The sequence below is a fragment of the Erpetoichthys calabaricus genome, chromosome 15 (genome assembly GCF_900747795.2).
Source record: "Erpetoichthys calabaricus chromosome 15, fErpCal1.3, whole genome shotgun sequence".
Classification (NCBI taxonomy): Eukaryota; Metazoa; Chordata; class Cladistia; order Polypteriformes; family Polypteridae; genus Erpetoichthys; species Erpetoichthys calabaricus.
In genome coordinates, this window is record NC_041408.2 from 72,174,388 (window position 1) to 72,198,533 (window position 24,146).

A 24,146-nucleotide genomic window follows, 5' to 3' on the forward strand; every position below is an offset into this window, starting at 1 on the left:
GGCAGCATCCACATACCCAGTCCAAAGGATTTAAGTAGAGGAGCAGGTCATGTAGGCTCTACTCTTGAAGTGCTTAATTCTCTCTCTCTCCCTCTCTCTGTCTCTCTCTCTGCAAAATTTTATTTGAAGCATGTGGTATTATAATGGAAGAAGCAGTTACAGAAAATGATGAATCTATTTAAAAATCCCAAAAATGTAAAAGGCAATAGTAGGAAAAGTGCAAGTCTAGGGGTATTTAAAGAAAAAGATAAAAACTTAGTAGCTAGACTGTTTATCCACACTAGCATTTTATTAACCCACCCTTTATTAGAGATATAAAATGCTCCAATGGTTGTTTGTTGCTCTGCACAAAGGGCTTGAAACAGATATTTTGACTTAACAAGATGATTCTACAGTGTCTACCTCTTTCTCTAAAGTGACCTTGTTTGCCTTTTGACATGGCTTTGGGTCATGATCATGCTGTAATGGTAAATTACAAGAGCTGCTACCCAGGCAGTGGATTAACTTATTTTTTCATCCTATTTTGATGCAGTAAATTTTTAACATCATGTATGTAAAATTGGTTTTTAAAATATTATACAATGGAGAAGATAGCTGTTAGTATACTGCTGTTGTTGCTTTAAGACAAGATGGCTTATACTTCATCCTAAAAGAAACATTTAAATTACCGTTTCTAACCCTTTTATGTGCTTTTTAATATTCTATAAATGTAGCGCTGCCTTTCCTGAGAAATCTTCTGACTGAGAATCGATAAGTGGCATAGATTTTAGCCACAGAGTTATTACCCTCTATTGATTGTTTGGTTATGTTAGAGAGCAGTTTGCAGAGAGAAGGTGTCAATTATTTAAAAGGAAATTAGGAATTGAGAGTTTCTAGCATTGTCGTGGATTCTTTTTTTTTTTTTTTCCTCTCTTTTACCTCCCCATCTTTTATTTCCTCAAATCCCCTTACTTAAAAATTCACAAAAGTACAGCTAGTTTTTGCAGGAAAGAGCTTATCAATTATTTAGGTACAATATTGCCTCGATCCTCTTGGGTATGAAAGAGCAGCTGCAAGGAAAGGAATTTATAGTCTATACTGTGACCAGAGGCTATGCTTGATGGAAGGGTTGCCGGATGATGAGGCTCAAATTGAACAATGTGTCTTACTGATGTGTATTTCAAGTTGAGGAAGAACAAAGTCCCAGAGTGGTAATCTGGTAATAAATATAAATTGAGGATGTGGAGGAAACTATATTGTTAACTTTTAGTTTTATTTTTTGTTATAAGAACAAAGCTCTTATGTTTGTGTAACAGTTTTCTCTTGTATATTGAGAAATTTTGTGTTCTAGGATGAGAAAAAACTTTTTTGCAGGTGATTTTCTTTCAATGTAAATGAAATGTAAAGAAAAATAAATAATATTATAAAAACATATTAGATAATTTTTCAATAGGTCTCAAACATGCTTGGTTTATTTTTGCTACTGTTTCTAATTTAATTTCTATATGGATTAAAGATTTCTGTTGCCAGTGCCAAATTAGTAGCTAATTAATTTTTTGAAAATGGCTAAGTAAGCAGACAGTTTTTTTGTTATCTTTGAAACTGGTCTGTTTAACATTTATGCATTATCTTTGTGCTTTATAAAAATAATCAACCTGGATAAGTATAGTCTTTTATTTTTTTGTGTAAAACACGTATTGATAGTGTAAATTTAAATCTTGCAGCCACATCTTGATTTCAGCCTGCATTTGGTTACTGATAGAATTTAATGGTAGGCATAATGGAATATATACTGTGTATCTATGAATATATATCTACAAATATTTGTATGTATGTATGTAGTGAGGAGAATAATGTCCCCCTAATTCAGGGTCAGTGTTGGCAGAGCTATCCTGTGATGGTTTAAAAATTGAGATTGCACATTTGCATGAAATCCTACAATATATCTCATTGTGCTTAGTTGTAATAAATCGTGACCTCTTAAAGTGTTACATGTTATTTTGACTGCTGATACTTTCTGAGCTAGTACTGATCTACTGTATACAGTATGCAGAATTATGTATGCATTAAAATTATAAGTTTTATTTATGAATTCTCCATTTTTATTTTAAAGTGTTTCAAAGTAATATGCGTTATTGGTAATATTGTGTGTCCATGGAAGATTATGTGTAAATTCCTTGAAAAATACTTTTTTTTTTATTTAGTTTTTTTTGTAAATGAATATAAAATATGTAAGGGAAATTAGGTGTTATTAAATACTAGAATACAAGAACATTGCACCAGAATTTTTAAAGTAGTTTTGTGCCATTTGAGCATGTGGCAAAGAATAGCAGGTACTGTAAACGGTTGAAGATACACTGAAAAGAAGAAAAAAAATTGACCTGACTGCAAAGCACTTATCAAGATTACAGCTGCCATGACAGTTAATGCATAATATTGCAGAGGTTCAGCCAAGCATGAGAATACTGCATCTGGCTAGTCAAACCTATTTTTAAGAAGCCTTTTAGAATTGCTTAGATTTTTGAGTGAATGACTCATGAATGGAGGACCAAGATTATGAATCTTCTTAAAGGGTAAGGTGTTGATTATGTGAATATAATTTTTTTACCCTACTGTTTACAGAGCCTGTATGCATATATTTGTCAACATCAGAAGACTTGTTTTTGTTAGTACCATTATTGGAAAATGTTTAATTGCCAATTTAATGATTAGAAAGCCACAGTTAAACTACTTCCACTACCTATTTTGTCTTAAGCACAACTTCTTTCATACTCTTGAATTAAATATTCTTTTATTATATTAAGCAAAAATATTTTTATCTGTGTGTTTCATACATTGCACCATGTGACGTAATTATGTGTTTCAAATGCTTAATGATTTCTGTGCAGTTCTCACAATTTGCTTAAAATTGCTTGAAACAGAAGCAGTATATTTAGCATAATTTAGAGATTGCTTGCATGACAATTTACAGTTACAGCCATAGTGCAATTGTTTCTGTGTTTCTGTATTGGCAGTTTTGTTGGCTATTAGGTCCACAATGAAAGTGGAGAATGAATCAAAAACATTAGTCTTTAAACTTTAATGGCTTAGCCACTGTGAGGGCCCTCTAACTAGAGATGTCAGCTGCTGAAGAGAGTTCTTTTGCTTTGCGGCATTCTACTGTTTCTCAGCAGAATTCTAAGAAACACAAAGGCTGGAGAAAGGTGGTGCTACACTTAACACTCAAACCACACAATATTGAAATAGTATTGTAACTTAAGGACTGTAATAATTTTGGTGCATCAATTTTCTAACCTGCATGTACAGTTCAGTAACATATTGAGGAAATTCATATCACAACATCATTGGCCATAAAGAGGAAGGCAACTTTAAACAGTGGAACAGTTAATTGCAGACCACATTAAAGTAAGTACCCACACTCATTCAGACCATGCCAGGCTTAGTTACTAATACACTGAACAAGCAAGTCTTTAGTATGTGGAAAGAATATCTACAGCAGACAAGAGGAGAATGTGTTTACATTGTACAAACGGTGCCTCTGTTCAGATTTCAAACCAAGTTTGTCAACTGCAAAATTATTGCCACTGTGCTACACACATGGACTTAGAAACATAGTGTAATATTTTAATACTGAATGATGTCTGAAATGTTGTATGCCAAAGAAAGATCTAAATGTTTTGGTCACTGTTGTAGTGTTGACTATTTACCACTTTCTCAGAAGCTGTGTAGTACTAGGGTGTTGTACCGTGTTAGCCATTATGAATGTAGAGAAAAGCCAAGCAAAATGACACCTTTTATTGGCTAACTAAAAAGTGTGTAAATTCTTTAAAAAATTATACCTTAATATTAATCTAACAGGATGACATGATTTCCTTACTACATTATAATAGCTTGATTTTGATAAATTTCTGTATGTCGCATACATAGAGATAGCCTAACACACAGCACTGAATATACCATTCAGTGCAATCAAAGATCATAAAATAAAATTAAAAAATGAACAAAGGCATGCAAATTCAAGAATAATTCTTCAGTAATGTAACCTACCACTGTATGCAACAAGTAATGTGGAGACAATTAATCCAAGTGGAGTTATTTAAGTATCTTGGAATGGCACTCATGAGTGATGGTAGAAGGGAATGTGAGAACGATCAGTAGATTTGAGCAGCAGCTGTTCTGCGGGCGATGTACCAGTATTTAGTAGTGAAGTGGAGACTAAAGACAAAACTCTAGGTTTACTGGTTAATCTGCATCACTGTCCTCACCTTTGATCATGAGCTGTGGTAATGACTGAAAGAATGAGATTGTGAATATAAGTGTCAGAAATGTCTTCACAGGGCTGCTAGACAGACACTCCATTATAGGGTAAGAAACTCAGCCATTCTGGAGGGCCTCACAGTAAAGTCTGTGCTCTTCCAGATTAAGAGGAGCCCGCTGAGGTGGTTTGGGCTTGTCATAAGGATGCTTCCAGGTGAGCGTTTTTGTGCATGTTCTGCAAGGCAGAGACCCTGTAACTGACCCAGGACATATTGTAGGAATTATATCACTCAGCTGGCTTAGTAACGTCTGGAAATTCTCTAGGAAGAGCTGGAATCTGTAACGAGGGGACTTGGCCTGCAGCCAATGCAACTCTCACCAAGAATTGTGATTTTTAGATGGTGAGATGAGATTTTTATGCAAAATGTTTATAATTCACTTAACAATAGGCATGGGAGTTTCCAAGGAGTCCACAGTAGTATATTATCAAAATGTTGGGTCCTGATACGACAGAATTGCAAATTTTTTTCCCCCCGCATTTTAAAATAATCAAATATTTGCAGTTTTGTTCTGTATTGTAATTGCTTTTATTTTCCCCTTTTTATTTTGACTGGTTTTGCAGTTGAAAACGTATCCCACAGTTTGCAAAACTGTGTCAGTCTTCTCCATATAATACAAAATATAGTATAATGTAAATACCCCATTTTAAACTTTTTTTTTTTTTTTTATAATTTTGGGAATACATTTCAAATACCTCTGCAGATTCCACAGTCAAATGAGGAATCCTGTGGTATGGTACACAAAACACATTTGTACATTGTCAAAATTTGGGTGAGACCTTGTAAAATGATTACCTTATTATAGTGTGGTTGTCCACCAGTAATTTAGATAGAAATATGAGTGAATGGATGATACTTAAATTGTATCCAAAGATAAGTTAAAATTTTACAGAAGCTCAAAAAAAAGATATTTGTATATATGTATGAAGTTTGAGTCTTAGTTTGTTGTGTATTTGAATTAAATATTCCTTATAAATTATGTGTTTCAGAAAAAGCATTCTTCATTGTAACATTCTTAAAACTCTAATGAGTCCAAGCATTCATCTTAAACTTGCATAGTGTAGTTGAAATAGGAAGCTTTGCCTTAGTGCTAACCTTTGCTGTATGCCATGTATTGGAATGCTTTTCACTCTGTAAGTGCTAATAAAATGCATTGCGTTTATATTCTAACAGATAGATAATCACAAATATTAGCACAACTACAGAGATTTCTGTACATGTCAAAAATATATGCAAATGGAAACATTGTTATATGACATTCAGACATAAAAAAAATTATTTTTGCATCTTGTTATTTTGTTTGTTTCCTACATGACACTGTGAGAACATCTTCAGGCCAAATCCCCAGTAGTATTGTTTTTCAGGATATTTTATTTTCATTGTAATTACACTCACTAGTGACTTTATTAGGTACACCTTGCTGGTACTGGGTTGGATACCCTTTTGCCTTCAGAACTGCCATAATTCTTTGGCACAGATTCAGCAAGCTGCTGGGAACATTACTCCGGGATTTTGGTCTATATTGACTATATTGACATCCCAAAGGTGCCCTAGTGGATTGCGATCTGGTGACTGTGGAGCCCATCAGAGTACAGTGTCGTGATCAAGAAGCCAGTTTGAGATTATTTGAACTTTGTGATGTGGCATGTTATCCTAATGGAAGTAGCCATGTCTTAAAGGGATGGACATGGTCAGTAACAATACTCAGGTAAGCTGTTGCATTTCATCGATGTTCATTTGGTACTAAGGGCCCCAAAGTGTGCCAAGAAAGTATCCTCCACACCATTACACCACCAGCCTGAACCAGGCAGGATGGATCCATACCATCATGTTGTTGACACCAAATTCTGACCCTACCAGCCAAATGTCTGCGACCAGGCAACATTTTTTCAAGCCTCTGTTGTCCCGCTGTGGTCTGCAGCTGCTGTATCCCATCTGCTTCATGGTTCGATGTGTTGTGTATTCAGAGATGGTCTTCTGCATACCTTGGTTGTAACAAGTGGTTATTTGAGTTAGTTTTCGTTCAATCACCTCGAACCAGTCTTGCAATTCTCCTTTGATGTCTGACATTAACAAGGCATTTTTGCCCAGAGAACTGTCGCTCACTGGATAATTTCCGTTTTTCGGACCATTCTCTTTAAACCCTAGAGATCATTGTGTGTGAAAATTCCAGTAAATCAGCAGTTTCTGAAATACTCAGACAAGCCCATCTGGCACCAAGAACCATGCCACATTCAAAGTCACTTCAGTCCCCTTTCTTCCTCATTCTGATGCTCGGTTTGAACCTCTGCATGTTGTCTTGACAGTGTCTACATGCCTAAATGCATTGAGATGCTGCCATGTGACTGGCTGATTAGATATTTGTGTTAACAAGCAGTTGAACAAGTGTACCTAATAATGTAGCCAGTGAGTGTATATACAAGTCAACCATGTGAAGTGTCCATATGTGGTACAGCATCCATATAAAGGCACATGTATATTATCCGTTTGTTTGATAAAGTATGTCATGAATGATAAAAGCCAAGCTCAATGTTCTTAACATGCTTATTGTGGAACAAGAAGAAAGCAATCCAGAGTGATTACTTTCTATGCTTTGTCTTAAGTTCTTTGTTTAGTGTGCTTTTTTCCATAAGCGTTTTCATATTTCTACTTGATTACAATTACATCTTATCCTATTGTGATGGAAACATTTTAGTTTCAGTGGAAAATTATCATTGAAATTTTGGATTCTTTCAGTAAAGCTGGCAATGCCAGAAATTTGTATTAAAGTCGTGTATGGTGGTCTTAACTGTTGTACTTAATTCCATCTGAAGATTATCTCATGTCTTGAAGAGTACTCAGTCAGTTTTACTACTGTAAATAATGTCTTGAATCAATGGTTGCATGATTTGTCTGAGCTACTTTATGCAAAGTTAAAAAAAAAATAGTTCACACATTTTACACTTTTGTCGGTTCTGGATGTTATAAGTCTTGGAGTGTTCTATATGCATCATATTGGCACCTTACTGGTTATGGTTACACCTGCTAAAGGCTTCATGAAATATATAGAACAGCTCACTGTCCAAGTATTATACAGTTTTAAATAGGTGGACTGTCTTTCTTGGTGTACAATTAGCACTTTCAGTATGAAAATCATATAAAATGAACAAGTACAAAATGTGCATAGATTTACACAGCTTCCCATTTATTAAATTACATTGAACAAAGTCATGTAAAAAAATCTAGCAGTGAGTTAAACCTGTTATTTTGTTTTTGCAGTTAATGTTGTTTTGCAGTGCTATGAGCAAAAAGAAGCATAGTTCCTCTAGATTACTGGATAATGGGAAGGTTTTTGCAGAGTTTGTTGCTAGTTGTTTAAAGATGCATATGATTTCAATTTGATTTAATATATTTATTATAAAGTAATTTCAGTGGTGATAGTAAACTTGCACTACCTGTCTCTAAATTTCTCCACTGTAGTGTAAAATGTGGTAGGGTACATTTTTAACTTCCATCCATCCATCCATTTTCTAACCCGCTGAATCCGAACACAGGGTCACGGGGGTCTGCTGGAGCCAATCCCAGCCAACACAGGGCACAAGGCAGGAAACAATCCCGGGCAGGGTGCCAATCCACCACAGCATTTTTAACTTGCCATGTGTAATCATAAACAAAAATATCTTCAAACTTTTTTCGTAACTGAAATATTAATGATACCCAGCTACAGTTTTGTTTATTTACTTTCTAACTTTGATCTCCTTCTCTGTAATGCTATTAAGGCCTAAAACACTATAGAATATAAACTGTTTTCCACCTTTAAATCTAGAGTTAAAATTCAGCATCTTCATTTGAATTATGTTGAAATTAATAATGAAAATACTGATCATCAGTTTTTGTTTTTTTATTAACAAGATTAAGTTATAATCCACAGAAATCTCAAATGATTAAACCTTGGGACAAACTTTAATGTCTGTTTTACTTTTAAAGCTCTAGTAACATACTAGAAATATCTTTTTTAACTAATTAACCCACACAAACTCACTAACTAATTAAATCACTATGTACAGATGTTTTAAAGCAAATTAATTGACCTTTAAGTTTCTATGATTAATGTGATGCAGTAATTACCTATGGGGTAATTACCTGTTGATTCATTTACGTGGTACCATCAGATGAATTGAATAATAACAATAGAGGTTTATTTAAAAATGATCCATTTCTGGTATTGTTAAAATGATTTTTACAAGTTACATGATAAGTATTCATCAGATCAAAGTAAATAAATAAGCAAACAAACAAATATCAGCAAAGCTGTTAAAATATAAAATTCTCAAACCTACTCCGGTGCAAGGCATGACCAACACCAAACGGAGCACCATTTTGTTGCATGGCAACTAGTAAAACATACACAGTTAAGTTGGATTTGTATTCCAATGATACCCAATGTATTATAATCCTTATCCAATGTAATATTTAGAAATGTAAGATTAAAATGTTATTTAATTTAGTAAACTGTAAAGAGTGAGCATTTTTATAATTTCCATTGTCGTTATAATATTTCCTTTGTTAAAGTCTTACTGGTTACAGATGTACACATTTTTTTGAGAAATTAATTGTGTTGAGTGTTAAATTCATTTTGTCCAAACACAGCAAGTAACAATTAGCAGCTTTTTCTCTTGTGATTGAAAATGTAAGATTTGTAGTGAGAGTCAAGATCATCATTGAATTGTCGTGCATTTCATGCTGCACTGGTGGCATGTCTGAGCATAAATAAATCTAATTGTTATGTATGAGGTATTTTTAAAATCCATGTCTTTCTGAAGGAATAATTTACATGTTTGGGTATCCAGCAAAATGCAGAGAAGCTCTTGTCCTTATATGTTTGTGTACAGCATTTTAGTAGCATATGTTATAAGGCTGCAGCCTGCTATAATAAGCTTATCAAGTACAAGCACTATGAATTAGTTATTGTTATATACTGACCTCAATCTGCCACTTGAAACTTTTGTATAATAGTTCGAAAAACATGGTATGATGTAATTTGTTTCAAATTATTAAAAAAAAATTAAATTATTATGCCGGAAAAATATTTTGATATTTGAGTGACAATGTATTGCAGCTCTTCTTTCAGACACTACTCAGAATTTGTGACTCCATTTGAACTCTCAGTTACCACAAGTGAGTATAGTTTGTGCGAAACTGCTGCTGCTGATTCATTGATCAGTTAGTGGTATGTTGATTAGAATGCTCTGACCTGAAATACTGATAGTACTGTATATTGTCAGGTGATTGTGTTTCAGGTGATGCACCTCTTTAGTGATCTTAGAAGATGGTAACAGTACTTTGGGGATTGCCTGTTGGAGTGGAGGCCCTAAATATTTTTTGTAAGGGTGCATAAACGGTGAGTTTTAGTTACAAAGTGTTATACTTCTCAGCCTTCCTGAGAAAACCAATGTTGTATTAAAGTGAGATGCTTCTTATTTGAGCTTTGTTTACCAATTACTCAGGGAGAATTTTTTAATCAAATAAATCAATTACTTGTGACTTCTTTTAAACTGTATCAGCTAATTTTAAGTCCAAATTATGATACACATATTTCTTTCTCCAACAAGCAACTGTTTCATTTGGATAGAAAATAATGATGATGCTTCCACTCCTAGGCAAAGTACCACCACAGATAGACAGAAGAGGAAGAATGTGGCAGTGACATATTAATTGCAAATCAAAACTGATTGTTACTATTAAATTAAAAATAATACCAGAGCATAATGTGAAGATCTTGTTTTCAGCAAGACCTTCTAAAAGAGTGTGCTATGCTCAAATAATAAATCTTTCACACTTTTTTTTTTTTTTTTTTTTTTTTTAAGTATTTTTTTAAAAGCTGAGACTGATGTGGCTTTTCTGGAATGATCCACCTACTGCATTAGGGTTTGAACATCTTAAAGTTAAAGGTTCTACCCCCGCCTTATCCCCTGAATGTTATGGAAACCTGCATCTTACAGTGTATGCTTCAATTATAGGAACTAGTAACTTATTTAAAGTAAGGTGAAGCTAACCCAAATACAACTTTACTTGTGTAGATGAGAATTTTAAAATTGTCTCTAAACTTAATTGAAAGCCAGTGAAGTGATTTAATAAATAGTGTTAGAATGTCATGCTTAGTGGCTCTAGTTATGATCCTTTCCACAGTGCTCTGAGTTAAGGGTACCATAGTAAGTAATAATTTGAACACCCCAACCATAAAGCAATACAGTGGTCAGTTGTTGAGATGAATTACCTAGATTCTCACAAATCTGCAGGGAAGAACTCAATTTAATTTTGTGATGTGTCTCAGATGGAGAATACATGTTGTTTTTTTTTTTAAAAAAAAGTTTAAAAATTACATTCATGTTAAAGATACCACCAAGTGTTCTGATTGATTCATCTGGACTAGAATTCAGCCATTTGGTATTGGACCAAGTTATCCTTCCATTAAGAAATTTGTTTTGTTTTGGGGTTTTTTTTTTTATTTGAATTTAAGGACCAATCATTTCAGTAATAAGGAAGTACTCTCATCAGATTTGTGTTGTATACTGAAGACAATATGAAGAGTTTGAGTAAAACCTTTTAGGAACGTTGCCAGATAGGCCAAATAAATTCTCATGTTGAGTGTTAACATTTTTTTCTAATACTTCAGAGAGAGTGTGAATTGTTCTGTTATTTAAACATTTGACTCTAAATCTGATTTCTTTGAGGATATGAACATGCTATTATTGGATGTATTTGCATATGTTCAGTTTGGTTCATGTCACAGAAAACAGTGTAGTTTGAGGTAAGTGATCCATTTACAAAATACATTTTATGTACCGGTTGTTTTACATTCATAATATAGCAGTCTGACATTTATGTAGTATAGTTATACAAAATTAATGTAAACACTAAATGAAACAATCTCTTGTAGAAAAAATACTTTCTTTACCTCTCTTTCACAAAATAAGGCCCAGTTAACAGACCTTTGTTACTATATTAGATTCTTTGACGAGGTGCAAGAGTTTTTCTTTCATTTAATTTTTTCATGGCCTATAAGCATGGTGGGTTTTAAAATGAATACATGTCTTCTGGCATTTTCTGTAAACTAGCATTGCCTAGTTTATTATTTCAAATATCTCTAAGTTCTACTTTAAATTCTTCTAAGCAAGGAACATGTAGGCAAGCCACGTGAGAAGCAGCTGGACCTGGATGTGTGGCTAGAAAACAGAAACTCAGAGGGAACTGCATCCTTTTAAAACACAAGGGTCTTTTGATGGGATGACAAGAGCATACAGCGGGGAAAATAAGTATTGAACTCGTCAATGTTTTCCTCAGTAAATATATTTCTAATGGAGTTATTGACATGAAATATTGACCAGATGTTGGTTAAAACCCAAGTAATCCACACATACAAAGCAATCAAAACATATAAGTCTAGAAATTTAAGTTATGTGTAATAAAGTGGAATGACACAGGGAATAAATATTGAACACACTTACTGAAATTTATTCAATACTTAGTAGAAAAGCCTTTGTTGGTAATGACAGCTTCAAGATGCCTCCTGTATGGAGAAACTAGTCGCATGCATTGCTCAGGTGTGATTTTGGCCCATTCTTCCACACAAACTGTCTTCAAATCTCAAAGGTTCCGGAGGCCTCTTCTATGAACTCTTGATCTTCAGTTCTTTCTTTAGATTTTCAATTGGATTCAAGTCAGGTGATTGACTGGGCCATTCTAGCAGCTTTATTTCTTTCTCTGAAACCAGTTGAGACTTTCCTTGGCTGTGTGTTTGAGATCATTGCCTTGCTGAAATGTCCACTCTCGCTCCTTCTTCAGCATCCTGGTAGATGGCAGCAGATTCTTAACAAGAACGTCCTGGTACATTTCTCCATTCATCCTTTCTTCAATTGTATGAAGTCTGCCAATACCATATGCTGAAAAACAGTATGTTGGTATGGTGTTTTTGGGATGATGTGCAGTGCCATTTCTCCTCCAAACATGGTGTGTGCAATGACATTCAAAGAGTTCAGTTTTGGTTTCATCTGACCAGACTATATTCTCCCAGTATTTCATTGGTTTGTCCAAATGTTGTGCAGCAAACTTTAAACGAGCTTCAACATGCATTTTCTTCAGCAGGTGAGCGTGCATAGTGGCCATGGCGGTTGAGTGCATTACTTATTGTTTTCTTTGAAACAACTGTACCTGCTAATTCCAGGTCTTTCTGAAGCTGACCACGAGTGCTTTGCAACAATAAGGTTGCGAAGGTCTTGAGAGAGATCTTTGCTTTCACCAATCATGAGATGCTTCTTGTGTGACACCTTGGTAATGAGAAACCTTTTTATAGGCCATCAATTAGGACTAAACCAGCTGATATTAATTTGCACTGATAGGGGGTAGGGGTGCTTTCTAAATGCTGGCAGATTTCAGCTGGTTTCTTGGCTTTCCATGCCTTTTTGCACCTCCTTTTCTTCATGTGTTTAATACTTTTTCCCTGTGTCATTCCACATTATTGCACAGAATTTATGGACTTATTTGTTTTGATGTCTTTGTGTGTGGATTACTTGAGTTGTTACCGACAATAGACTCATTAGAAATATATTTACTGAGAAAAAAATGTTGACACATTCAATACTTTTTTCCCCACTGTATATTTTAAGTGGGGGCGGCACGGTGGCGCAGTGGGTAGCGCTGCTGCCTCGCAGTTGGGAGACCTGGGGACCTGGGTTCGCTTCCCGGGTCCTCCCTGCGTGGAGTTTGCATGTTCTCCCCGTGTCTGCGTGGGTTTCCTCCAGGCACTCCGGTTTCCTCCCACAGTCCAAAGACATGCAGATTAGGTGGATTGGCGATTCTAAATTGGCCCTAGTGTGTGCTTGGTGTGTTTGTGTGTGTCCTGCGGTGGGTTGGCACCCTGCCCAGGATTGGTTCCTGCCTTGTGCCCTGTGTTGGCTGGGATTGGCTCCAGCAGACCCCCGTGACCCTGTGTTCGGATTCAGCGGGTTGGAAAATGGATGGATGGATATTTTAAGTGTGTTTTCCATTATCACATCCCATTGAGATCAAGGCTGCTTGTTTTTCCGTCAAGCCACCATGGTCACACTTTCAGTCACCTTTAGCTAGTCAAATGTATAGTTAGCTTGTGATTTTGTAAAAGGTGATCTTAATACCCTACGAAAGAAACCCAAAGATATCCGATTCACCAAGCACTCCCCACTACTACAAAAAGACCCCATGTATTCCAAGTTGAACATTCCATGAGTTATCCTCCAGTTTTCATGACAAAATGTGTACAGTTGGTTTTCAGTGATGTATAAATAAACATACCAGCAGAAGCCAAGTTAGCTTGACTTATGTAGGTAAAGGTGTGTTTCCCAGCTTAACCCCAGGTATTGTTCCTAAAATCGATTGAATATTTAAATGTTAAAATAATTGTGCTGACTAAAATACAATCATGACCCCGGTTGAGTGAGATATCACTTAGCCGTGGAGTCTTTCTGTCTGACCAAAAGCTGTACCTTCAGCCTCCAGGGACAAAGACTGAAATTACATGTCAAAAACCCAACTCATGGTGACAAGTACCATTGTTCTAATTTTTAAATATGTCGCTCATAAAACAAAGCTGTTCATAAAGAACAATCAGAAATTGTGCTTTAAAGATAGAGATGAGAAATAAATACATGAGATTCATTAGTTTATAGCTAATGTATCAAAATGCCTTTAAGACTCTTAAAAATTAACATTGGAGAAAACACACTGTTTTATTTTTATATTTTCATGTATATAATTTGTGACATTAAAAATGAATCATGAGAATTATTGTATATTTATATTCATGTCTTTCCAGTAACTCCTTTAATTGTCATGAATTTGTAGACTCTTAGAGGCGGAGTTTGCTAGAAACACTGTCTAAAATGTATGGAACAAGACAATATTACATATTTCTGAGTGAAATAATTTGTACTGATATTTATTTTGGTATTGTGGTAGGTTAATCATAAAACAAAGTTTCTTTGTGAAAGAGAGGCTTAGGCAGAGATATTCAGAGCAGATTTGGACTATGTATTTTGTATTATAAAAAGTAGATCTGCTAAAAACATAATGACAGCTACCAAAACACATTTCCTTAAATATGTTCTCATTATGGGATGTTTAAAATATTTCCAATTCTTTCTTGAAACTGCCCTTTTTTATTTAGTTGTTTGCCTCTAAATCTGTTTATTTATATTTGTAATTATATTTTGCTATCCTGTGGTGAGTATGACTTGAGGGACAACTGATAGGTTTTATAAAACCTTGTCAGTGCAAGGCCAGTGTCTTCGTCTCTCAGGATTATTTCTAATTGGACAGCCTTTGCTTATTTGTTTTGTGTTCAACACAGTTCCATGTTGTTTCTTTTTGAGATACTTAACTGCATTCCTTTCTTTATTTGTCCCATCAAAGTTTTGACCTGAAGCTAATGCAAGGGATGGATATGGTCTGCTAGAAAATCTTTCAGCATAATCAAAGTGTAAGCAGTGTTAGTAAAATTGCTTTACTGTATATCCACTACTGTTACTTAAGACTGTTATTAAAAGAAGTGAATGTAGTCATGCACTTTATGTAGTTTATTCCAGTTTTAACTGACAGTTAGGATAAAAGTTCAATCTCAGTAGTTATGGATCCCAGTTGGAGGTGCTGAACCTAATGCTTAATGAAGCAAAGTTACTTCCTTAGCTTCTCAGTATTGCACATAACATGTATTGCCAAATGTTCAGCTTGGGTTGGATGACCTAGCTGGAAGCTGCTCACTAACAGCAGATACTGGAGCATGACGCCTTTGAAAGTCAGTCATGCCACTGAATTTTTTAAATTTGCCATTTTACTCCTGTCAAACTTCTGTTCTTTGTTTTTGTTTGTAGGATTAATGACAGTGTAACTTAGCTGAATGTTTTGTTTTTCAATACTGTATGTGGAAGTCATAAATTATTTTGTTGTGTAGATTCATATTCAGAGTTTTCAGATTATCTTGTCAGACAATCCTGTTTAAGCAGATACAAATACAATTTAATACAACATGCATTTGTATAGCATTCTTCACTGAGTACAGATGCAGATCACGGTGAATAAATTCTCTGGTAAAATGCATGTATAGATTATACTAATAACTAAATAAAGAATTAGTACATATAAAGATATAATTTTGTACCCTTGTCCTGTAACACTGGTTCCCAAACAGTCCCCAAACTGATGTTACTCAGTTATACTTACCTTTTTTGTAAGTCACTTTGGATAAAAAGCGTACGTTAATAAATTACATGTATATGTAGATTTGTTAAAACACAGAAAACAAAGTATAAACATAAATAGAAAACATCAGTATCTGTCCTTTATTTAATTGTTGGACTATGGCCAGTTGACAACAGAAGATGGTTGGGTGCAAATTTGTATAAATTCATTTCTGAATGTGGTAGACATGAATTGCTTTCCATAAAATAAAAAGCAATATAAAATTTTGTTGTAAAGCTCTAGTATTAAGCCATGTTCTCAATTCTCCAGCAGAAGTGGTGATCAATGCCAGAAATACCTTTTGAGCCATGCGTCTGCTCTGCAGACCACTTCAATTAATTTTAATGTGCTTATGTGATTCAGAAAGTGTAAAAAGAAGAACTAACAAATACTGATGTAAACATTTAAAAACTGAAAATATGGTAATTGAAGGATTTGGTATGATTGATATGATTGTTACCTCTTGGCATTGGCAGCTGAAAACCTACAGTACCACTGTGTTGCATAAATTACTTTTTATATTACAAAAGTTGAAAAAATGGCTTTTTAGGGAATAAGTCAAGGTCAAACAGAATCATATGTGGTATTTGTATTATTCAGTGTTTAATAAGATAGGGCTGTTGATTGTTCTTTTTATACTGACATACTGTACATGACAATTGTTAGACAGCAGTTAACATTATAAAACTGTAGGGCTGTATTTCAAATTTGTGCAGCTGAACACTTGCTTTATTACATGGAGTGATTAATGTTGGATGTCTTATGCATACTACCTGTTTGGCATTGTGATTGATTGTTATGCAAGTATGTTGTTTACTTGGTGTATATAAAAATGGCAATATTTACAGAATAATATTATGTCAGTTACATATACTATATTTTTAATCACCTACATTTTTCAGTTTTTCGCAGAGCCTATCCCTTTGACTGGCTTTCTTAGCCACTGCTTGTTCCATAGACATCCTTGCCAAAAGCTAGTTGTAGCATAACGCTGTATAGCAGTATTTTTAAGGAAAGCCTTAACACGACAACTTAGAACACGTTACATATTAGTAAAAAAAATAATAAATTTTACATTAACATTGACCTTTAAATTCCAGTTCAAAACAGGATACTTCCTGATGAGTAAATAAACCAGTATGCTCATCATATGCCCAACTTGGTGTTACTAGAGCATGAGGGAAGTGCAACATGTTACGTCAGCCCTCCTCTTCACAACAGCACGTAGCCGTAGAGTAAAGATTGCATTAGTGCAAATAAACAGAAAATATTACTCTGTGAAATAACGGAACAGCGAAAAGAGATGGAATAGTGTTTGAGGATGACTGGGGGAGAAGAGAGACGAGGCAGTGACTTTACAACGTTCGAAGTGCCGCACGAAATGCAGATCACGCCGCACAGAAGCAGCAGCATGCCAGCAGCTGATTGAGCAAAGAGGAAGTTAAAAAAACTGTTATTTGAATCCCATTGTATCACTGTTAAAGAGGGGTTTCGGAGGAGCGACCACGTCTCCTTGGGGTGCATTTAACCCCCCCTCTTCACAACGGCAGTGGTGGGGGTAGACATGCGAAGTGCAGATCATGTGGCATGGCAGTAGCAGCAAGCCAGCAGCTGATCGAGCAAAGAGGAGGTTAAAAAAAACTGTTATTTGAATCCCATTGTATCACCATTAAAGAGCGGTTTCAGAGGAGCAGCCATGTCTCCTTGGGATGCAGTCATCCCCCCTCTTCACAACAGCGCATAGCGCTTTGGGGGGTTGGAAGGGGTTGGTGAGCGAAGCCACTTAGTTTAAAAAAAAAAAAAAAAATCATCTTTTATGTAACTTGTTCTAATCAACAAGAATGAAAGGGTAAAGCAGACTTCGCTTTTTTGTAGTATCATTCAGTTTCCCTCTTTGGGATATTCTAGGTCCAGCCTATTGAAATGACATCCCACAACCCAGAAGCAACCTTCAGCGACACAGCTCCACCAGAAACACAGAAAAAACCAAGAAAAATACGTTTTGCGAGCCTTCAGAAATTCCTACAGTAGTATGGACCATAAATGCAATACTCGGCATAGCCTAGCAGTTTTCAATCCACAATGCAGTTTGTTGTTGTGTGTCTAGAAGTGGTGCCATAGTTTGTTTTTTTTTTTTTTTTTTTTTTCCTCTCTCGGTGTGTGTGACAGTACACACTGGTACATTGTACTGGCACCTCGGTCACCACAGCTGGCCGTAGCATTGACAATATACTAAATGATTATGTAATCAGTTGTGTGCTGACTCTTAGTTGTATTCTAGTTTCATCAAGTGAGTGCAAACATAGGTTTTTGTAAATGAATCTAAATTGTTACTCCAATGAGAGCCTCGTTACTTACAAGCACCGTCTCCTCACTTCTCTTCATATGAATGGTTGGCCCGCCACTCACATGCTTTGATAATACGGATTCATGGATGTTAGGAGGACAATGATCAGTCATTGCCACTCAAAGCAAAGAACAAATTAGAAAGACTGCATTTGATGAAAACATGCAAAAAGTTTGGATTTTTCTTTAAAACTCAAATTAAGCACAGATTGCTTTTCAGGACTACATAGTAGTTTTTTTGTAGAATGTAGAGCTCGTTATTAACCTGCAGTTAATATTTTTCGATTTTAGAAATGCTGTGTATTTAAACTATCAAGCACAATATTAAGCACTACAGTACACCTACGCAGATAGTGTAATAATACCACCGCTGCCTCGCAACAATGAGATTATGGGTTCACTTCCAAGGTCATCCCTGTGTGGAGCACTCACGATTTGTCAATTTCAAATTTTAAACATTATTATTTTTTACCAAATACACAAAATATGTAGCACTAGGACTCTCAGCCTCTATATACCTTCACAGTACCTCAAACTTGATCCAAATGCAACATATGCATACTGCCACCTTTTTGTTTACAAAAAAAAGACTACTAATCATACATGGTGATTTAAAAGGAACCTGTGATCCGTCAGTATGCAGTAGATGTATTCATTTGTGTTAGTTACTGTTATCACTTGTTATGAGTTTCTGCACTGATAGCTTTGATAATATTGATCAGTCTTTTTTTATTCTGTTAAATGCACTTTGTGGTGTGCCTGGGTCATATATCATTTCAAAAGTTAAACAAATGTTATTGCTAATACTGTGCACTACATTGATTTTATGCACTCTGAGATGTGCCTTGGTCAGCTATGACCAAAACATCTTTTTTAATTTCAAAAATGGAATTGCTACTACCTGAGATTCTGTGCAGTTACAGCTTTTTATTGGTTTTATGCACTTTTTGATGTCCCTGCGTCAGATGTGACCAAATTTTAAAAGGAAAAAATGAATAAACATTAATTCTTTTTCAATACATTTGTGTTGGTTTAAAATTTATTACCTGCTGCTTACCTGTCAATGAAATTCTCTGGCCACATTAAATTTCTTGGTTTGAAAATCTGGCCCAACTGAATTTGTAATTGGTCCTGTTCTAGGTACTTACAGACCCACTCATTGAAAAATCCCCCCGACATTTTTTGGGCCTGCCCTTTCAGCCTTTTTTTGATTGATTCTTTGTTTTGCAAGGAATTCTTAAAGCTATGTTATCAAGCGTTTGGTAGAGTTACCCTTGTTAGATTACTGTACGGGAAATGGACAGGCAAAGTAAAAAAAACTTTGCTCAAATGAGCAGGAACAGGAGTACTTGAGCCCACCTCTGGAGCCAGTCTTGTGAGTGGTGGTTTTCCAGCAAGTACTGATAGCCTATATGCTTCATAGCTCACTTAGGGGCAGACAAAAAACAAAACATCAAACAACTGTGTTAGTATGCTATTTTCAAAGGAAGGAACAGTGGATCAGGTACAATGCTTGTTGGATGAAAGGCTTGAATGGAACAGGTACAGGTTTACATGTACATTCAGTTTAAAACAAAATAAGCGTTAATATAGACAGTAGTACAATGACAAATGCTTTGCTTATCCATCTTTTCCTGCATCATAAATTCCAACGATAAAATGTGTGTTTTTACCAAATTCCCCATATTAAGGAGAACCATTTTGTTAAAATTTACTTCTGAGTAAATGCAAGGTTTTGCATTGCTTAAAATGAACTAATTAATGGTAGTCAGTCTTAGATTAGAATCTTCAAGCTTTAACGTGGGAAGTACAATAGCCCTCTGATGAATATAATATCTTGATGGTTTATGATGTGAAATAATGGCTTATAAACCATCTCTTCCCTCTCATATTCGTCGGCTTGATTCAATAGCACAGTTTAAAACTACTCTCAAAACTTATCTTTTCAAGCTGGCATATCACTTGTGAATTATACACTGTTACTGTCTGTCATATTTGTTTGTTTACTAATTATTTTTTTGTGATTTATCATTTTCTTGTTTTTATTTTATGTAATTGTTTAACTTTATTGTAAGGTGACCTTGAGTGATAAGAAAGGCGCCTATAAAATAAAATGTATTACTGTATTATTATTATTAGAAACAATTTGGGGTTTTCTGTTTTTCAGGTGTGTGTAGTGCTAAATCCATTGCATTCTTTAACACTGAAATAAAGTGATGAGTTTACTCTTTCTTGCATTTGGAACCACAATTTGCATTTACTTGCACTTGCTACCTTATCTATAGTATTTCTGTTTTATTTTCCTGACATTCATACAGGAACTTGCAAAGAACAAACTAGCTTTGAACTCTGGAGGCATGTAGATAAGCGCTTCATTTTTAGATGCGTCAAAATCATTTACAGCAGCAGATTGCCTTGCGTTCTGTCTGGATTTTGATGCATTTTTACTCTGTAATACTTAAGCTGGTATAGTGAAAGAAAGCAAACTCTTTAAAGTTACAGACAATGTTAAAGAGTGTCGCAAAATTGATTAGGGTGATTTACTATGTCTCCTGTTTGCTCTTATTTGTGTAAACCTTTTCTTTTATATTTATTCTCTTTTATAGATGCTCCAGCTGGTGCTGCAATAACAAATGGAAATAGTAGCACTGCTAATTCAGCTTTGAATGATGACTTAGATATCTTTGGCCCTATGGTTTCAAATCCACTTCCATCTTCTACTACACCCTTTACACAGGTAGGCTAAATGTACTGAATTCCTTTAAACATCCTTTCCAAAGAGTTCCTGGTTTCTTTGTTGCTGTCATCACTAATCAATACTTTTGCATTTTCCAGAACATTAAGCGATATCTCAGATTTCACTGACATGCTACGTTTTGTTAGTAGTTCTTTTGCTTGGTATTTGTATTGCAGAAGGCTTATTGTTTTGTTTTGGTTTTTTTTAATTCAAGATAGAATTTGAAACATAAAAAATATCAATATTTAAATTTTAAATGCAAGCAATGTTGTCTTAATGTAAAACAGACAACCATCTTAGATTGCTGTCACATTTAAGCATAAAGTTTCTGTAAACAAGACCAAATGAGAGACAATAGTCTTATTTTTATCACATTAGTAAAGAAACCAGTCATATAGTTTTATGCTGACAGCTACTAGATATGTTAGTACAGTTCTTCAGATATGTTAGTATGCTTGACTCAGTATTTGCTATGTTCTGTGGCAGTAAACATCTATATATTATGTATGCTTTTATTACTTTACTACATTGAATGGCACTATAATGAAGAAAGACAGCTGTCTCAACCAGTTTGAGGATTCAAGTATGCACAAGACAATGAAAAATTGGAACATTTTATGTTATGGCTTTACAGAGATGTCATTTGGGACACATGAGAGTTTGAGCATGAATAGCAATTTGTCTTTGATCTACGAAAACTGTGAGACCACCAGGAACTGAATGTTTCTTAGGGCTCCTTTGGGATACATGTGAAGCATTGTGTCTGATTTGAGATTTAGATCAGCAAGCTCCTAAAAGTATTTTCCTCTTAATATATTTTTCCTATGTTCCAGAAGCTGGATAAATGTGGAAGACTGCTTACTTTTATTTTGTTAGTGTCTTTAGTCTTTATACATGTTTGAATCTTAAGCAAAATCAATAATCAACTATAGATTCTCTAAATGATTCGTAATAAAACGATGATTAAAAACCAAGTATAATTTTTTGGTTAGGTAGGTAACCCTGAAAATCGAAGGCCAGATCTCACCACTGGATCAATGTGTTACCTTATTCAACTGCTGCAGAGTACTATGAAAGTGCACTTTAGCCTAGATGCAACAGGTATATTTAGATGACTGTTGCATTGTTAATAACAAATATTCATTGTAATACTCTTATTAATAGGAATGAAAATGTTAAAATAGTATTACTACACAACAATTCATTCATTAGTTATTTTTCTCTTGAAGCATGAAGTTTCTTTTATAAAATCATACAGTAGTGTTGGCTGAATCATGTTTTGCCTAAAGGAGCCTTTTGAATTCCTCACTTATTCCCAATTCAATATCCTATATAAAAAAGGGTATACAAGCCTTAAATTTTCAATGTGGTTTTTAAGTATTTTTTTACTGTATAATTTTTGTTTCTTTTTCTTCTAGAAAATGATGTGACAGTGTTAAGCCAAATGCTTTTCCTATTAAAAAGCATTTGAGTTTTGTCAGTCTTGAGCAGTGGAGGGTGGCAGTTTAAAGTATTATTGCTATGCCTCTGTAAAATTAGGTTTGGATTGTTTTTTCAGGGCTATCCTGAGAACACTACATGTTTATTTCTGTTTCAGAGCACTACAAATTTATTTCTGTTTCTAACTGATACTCCATATTTTTTGTTTTCATTTTTTTTTAGGTTTACTTAATTGAAAACCTTCTCCAACTGATTTTCAGCTACAAAATTACAATATAATTCCATGCAAAAGTTTGGACAGCCCTGGCCAATTACATCATTTATTAATTTTTGAAGCATAAATGTAGTGAATAAACTTATGAATCTTAACTATATATTAACAGTTTCATTAAAATGTTGTTTTAGTTTGCTGTTGAAGTTGTAGTAACTTTTTTTTTTTTTTTTTTTTTTTTTTTTTTTTTTTTTTTTAACTATAACAAAATGTCAGCAGAATCTGCCACTTGGACAGGGATGTCCAAACCTTTTCATGGACCTGTATATCACTTCTTACCATCAGTCATGTTGGCTATAAAAAGTGTTTAATATAGAAGCAGAGTTGAATGAAATTCAAAGATAGCATTATTTTGAGATTTACAGAAAAAAAATTCTTTAATATTGAAGGTTTATATATTTTAGCACATCTTACTTTCTTATAACTCTACTTTTAATGTACTTATTACAGTATGATTATAATATATTTATAATTACTGCATGAAATTTTATGTAATTTTAAATTTCAGTATATGATCTGCTCAGGTTTCTACATTTTTCTTGCATCTTTTTTATAATTGAAATAACCTTTTAAATAAATAAATAATAATAATAAATGTCCAGTTGAGGTAATGTGCAAAGCTGAAAATACAGCTTTGTTTGTACAGCATATATAGTACTGTGCAAAAGTTTTAGGCAGGTGTGAAAAAATGCTGTAAACAAAGAATGCTTTCAAAAATGGAGGTGTTAATCATTTATGTTCATCAATCAACAAAATGCAGTGAATGAACAAAAGAGAAATCTAAATCAAATCAATATTTGGTGTGACCACCCTTTGCCTTCAAAACAGCATCAATTCTTCTAGGTACACTTACACACAGTTTTTGAAGGAACTCTGCTGGTAGGTTGTTCCAAACATCTTGGAGAACTAATCACAGATCTTCTGTGGATGTAGGCTTCCTCACATCCTTCTGTCTCTTCATGTAATCCCAGACACACTCAATGATGTTGAGATCAGGGCTCTGTGGGGGCCATACCATCACTTCCAGGACTTCTTGTTCTTCCTTACGCTGAAGATTGTTCTTAATGACTTTGGCTGTATGTTTGGGGTCATTGTCCTGCTGCAGAATAAATTTGGGGCCAATCAAACGCCTCCCTGATGGTATTGCATGATGGGTAAGTATCTGCCTGTATTTCTCAGCATTGAGAACACCATTAATCCTGACCAAATCTCCAACTCCATTTGCAGAAATGCAGCCCCAAACGTTCAAGGAACCTCCACCATGCTTCACTGTTGCCTGCAGACACTCATTATTGTACTGCTCTCCAGCCCTTCGACGAACAAACTGCCTTCTGCTACAGCCAAATTTTTCAAATTTTGACTCATCAGTCCAGAGCACCTGCTGCCATTTTTCTGCACCCCAGTTCCTATGTTTTCATGCATACTTGAGTCGCTTGGCCTTGTTTCCATGTTGGAGGCTTTTTGGCTGCGACTCTTCCACGAAGACCACTTCTGGCCAGACTCCTCCGGACAGTAGATGGGTGTACCTGGGTCCCACTGGTTTCTGCCAGTTCTGAGCTGATGGCACTGCTGGACATCTTCCGATTTCGAAGGGTAATAAGCTTGATGTGTCTTTCATCTGCTGCACTAAGTTTCCTTGGCCGACCACTGCGTCTGCGATCCTCAGCGTTGCCCGTTTCTTTGTGCTTCTTCAAAAGAGCTTGAACAGCACATCTTGAAACCCCAGTCTGCTTTGAAATCTTTGTCTGGGAGAGACCTGGCTGATGCAGTATAACTACCTTGTGTCTTGTTGCTGTGCTCAATCTTG

The 24,146-nt window shown here is 35.0% G+C and overlaps 1 protein-coding gene across 2 annotated transcripts in view; it reads left to right on the forward strand.

Annotated features, from left to right (window-relative positions):
* smap1 (small ArfGAP 1) overlaps positions 1-24,146 on the forward strand; it is a 190,711-nt gene that overhangs the window by 148,815 nt on the left and 17,750 nt on the right. For both annotated transcript variants that reach the window (XM_028821026.2, XM_028821027.2), the window contains one exon: positions 20,498-20,628. In XM_028821026.2, coding sequence (XP_028676859.1) covers positions 20,498-20,628 — 131 coding nt within the window. The remainder of the gene's footprint in view (positions 1-20,497; positions 20,629-24,146) is intronic.